This window comes from Morus notabilis, unplaced genomic scaffold, assembly GCF_000414095.1.
Source record: "Morus notabilis unplaced genomic scaffold, ASM41409v2 Scaffold297, whole genome shotgun sequence".
NCBI classification, from domain to species: domain Eukaryota; kingdom Viridiplantae; phylum Streptophyta; class Magnoliopsida; order Rosales; family Moraceae; genus Morus; species Morus notabilis.
The window spans coordinates 593,954-597,187 of record NW_010357726.1 but is presented as its reverse complement, the minus strand read 5'-3'; the positions used below and the strand labels follow the sequence as shown (position 1 = coordinate 597,187).

At 36.2% G+C, this 3,234-nt stretch overlaps 1 protein-coding gene across 1 annotated transcript; it reads right to left on the bottom strand.

Moving 5' to 3' along the window:
* LOC21407026 (5-amino-6-(5-phospho-D-ribitylamino)uracil phosphatase, chloroplastic) lies at positions 1-1,812 on the bottom strand. Its single transcript, XM_024175498.1, has one exon. It carries the CDS (start codon positions 1,243-1,245, stop codon positions 97-99), a length of 1,149 nt encoding a protein of 382 aa, XP_024031266.1. The 5' UTR covers positions 1,246-1,812; the 3' UTR covers positions 1-96.
* Positions 1,813-3,234: the final 1,422 nt, after the last annotated feature.

The following is a 3,234-nucleotide window of genomic DNA, read 5'->3' as shown; positions in this document are numbered from 1 at the left end:
CCACTTTTTCCCCCCTCTTATACACAGCATTGTCAATATATATAGCTACTATCATCAAGAATCAGTCATGAATAAACAACTGTACATTTCCCATGGTTACCAGAAATCATCATCCACGGCTGCCAAAGTTGAGGAAGATGGATCATCATATTCTTCCTCCATTTCCAATTCCGGCTCCAGGGAACCAAATTCCGCCGATTCAATATCAGCAAGATTCTTCAAGTCGACTACGGAGAGTTCATCCAGTCTTCTCACCACCAAGTCTGCAGCCCCAAGTTCATACACCGGATGCTTGCTGGCAACAGCCACACACTTCATCCGAGCATCGTGGGCAGCCTCCACGGTTTGGTTTGAGTTTCCAAACACAATGCAGCGCTCGGGGATGAACTTAAGAAGCTGTGCAGCGTAGACAAACATTTCTGGATCAGGCTTCCCCCTGTGAACATCCTCTGCAGCCACAATTACGTTGAAGTATTCTTCAATACCAATCGATCCAATCGCAGTTTCAAGCGTCTTTCTAGGGCGTGTGGAGACCAATGCCATTGGAATATTGTAATGCATCAACACATTGACAAACTCTTTTGACCCTGCTCGCAATCTGTATATCCCACCTTGCAAAGCTTGGTAAATCTCTTCCCTTCTGGCAGCCATTCTTCTCAACTGTGCAGGGTCTCTAGACCAGCACAGCACCTCAGAGATGGCCTGCTCGTTCTTCATCCCTTCTATTCTTCGAAGGATGAAAGCCAGTGGGGGTGATTTCCCTTCTTCTTCAGCGAGGACCAGCCACGCCTGCTTCTCGAGATCGGGGTTGTCATCTATCAAAACTCCTTCCCACTCAAATATTGCACCTAACCAACCACAACCCATCCTTTCTTGTCTAAGCAATGGATTTTGCAGTGAAGGGTTATCAGCCTTATTCTCCGGTGGCCACAAACCCGGCTTTCCTTCTATGCCAGTATCAATCTGATAGTTCCAATCCTGGGGAATCTTCCTATCTTCCTTGAAGGAATACGCCTCTTTTGTCAACTCCAATGCAAGAGCCTTAATTGATGAAACTGCCAAGCGATCGTTTTTCAGCCTTGGCAAAGGAGGGGACACAACGACAATCTTTTTACCAGTGAATTCCGATGGCATGACCCGAACATTATTCGGAGATTTTCGCTTGTTGGAGACATCTTTTACCAAAGTGCCTCCGCAAATCGGTCGGTGACCGAAAAGTGATGTTGCAGCCAAAGATTCAACCATTTTTCACCAAGTTTTCTTCACAAAGCTCAATCCAACTAGAACAACCAACAATTGAACTCTCCCACAAACTAAAAACTCTAATCAAAACTAGACCCAATTTTGACAACTAAATACCGTTCCCAAACTTAGGATTTAACACTAAAATACGAATATTATATCTATATGGGGGCAAAGGAGTCCTTTTTCTTTCACAAAACTTCAACCCAACTTATTATTTATTCTTTAGCACCACGAAAGGGAAAAGAACAGAACTTTTTTTTTTTTTTTTCAAAAACAATCCTAAAGAACCGCCATAAACAATCCCTTCAAGCAAAACCTAAGTATCAATTATTAATAATCCCAACTCCAAAGCCCCAAATTATCATTCAACACCCTATAAGCTCAAAACGCCATAAAAATCCAGCCTTGGAGAAATTGCACAAACGATAATTATATATATACACAGCTAAACAACCCCAAATCTCAACTAAACCAACGCCAATTAAGCTAAATTTAATCAGATTTCGCACCAACTAACCCTAACTAGACCGAAACTGAATATATACAAAAACGAAAAGATGGAAAAAGAAAAACGCAATAAAAAATCTGAAAATAAAAAAAAATAAAAAAAGAAGAAGAAGAAGATTGACGAAAACCTGGAAGCGTTTTGAGGAAGATTATGGAAGGCTGAAATATCAGAAAGTGGAGAGAGAATTTAGGGAGAGAGAAGCAAAGGACTAGATAGATGAATCTCCCTCTCTCCTTTCTTTTTTTTTCTTTCTTTCAAGTTTTATTTTGTTTTTGTGGCTTATAAATTGAGAGAGAGGAGGATTTTAGAAGACGGGTCGTGACGGCGAAGCTCACCAACTGAGATGACACGTGTCGTGATGAGGAATCGTTATTTTCGAGGGTTGTGGTGACGGATGAGTGAGGATAAGTTTGCCGTTTGGTTTAGGGGTAATTTTAGAATTTTGCCCCGGAATTAAGTAAATATTCACGGTACGGCCATTATGTATCTTGTGCGGAAGATTCTTGACATTGGAAAAAGGAGTTATTTTCTATTTTCGTAAGGACGCGTCTTTGCTTTCATAAAATGAGTTTGTACTTTATCCTTTTGCTTCCTTTTATGGACCGTTAATTTTCATTTATTTATTTGTGTTAAAAAAGAGGACTAAAATTAGAAAAAGAATTCAGTCAGAAATGGCTGACTCATTGGCTGCAAAATAAGGAAGTTTTTTCCATTAAGAAGCAAGAAAAAAGTAAGAACACCTAGAACAAGACAAATAGGCCGAGTATACTTAGAATTATCTACTCTAGAAGGAGATACATATATATTTTTGTCAAGTGGGCATAAAGTATTATCAAATTTATTAAGGGCATAATTGAAATTTTTCTTTAATTTTTATGTGGGTTTTCCTTGTTCATTTTACCAATTTGAGTTTTTAATTTTAATTTTACTACAGTTAAAAGCTCTTACAAAAAGTTACATCTAACTTTTTCTACTATAATGAAAAGCTCTCACATATAACACATCTTTTAACTTTTTTCTTTTCAAAATAAAATTTTACTTAATTAAAAAAATATATAAATTTTTAAAAATTTCCAACTTAATAAAAACTAGATTCAAAATCTCATCGAGAGTATGGCTTAATTTGGTATTACTTTTCCCTCCCAAAATTAGCTTCTGCTTATAGTAAAAGCTGATTTTAGTATTTAGTAAATCTCTTTAAAAGTGCTTTTTGAAGAATTTTTTAAGAATTTACAGCCAAAATCAGAAGCAGTCTAAAGAGAACTTTAACTTTTAGATTGTTCGGGAATCAACAAAGTACAATTAATGAAACTTTTATAATACCCTTAATAAAAATGAAAATTTACAATTTTTCCAATATGAAATTCAGACTCGTAATATAATATAATATAATAATAATATTGTAATAAATAATATCATAATTATATTAATAACTCTAATATTATTATTTTATCATATAATATGATATTATAATAATATTA

Bases quoted from the DNA above. Each gene is read 5' to 3' on its own strand.
- LOC21407026 (XM_024175498.1), bottom strand. From the start codon at position 1,245: ATGGTTGAATCTTTGGCTGCAACATCACTTTTCGGTCACCGACCGATT.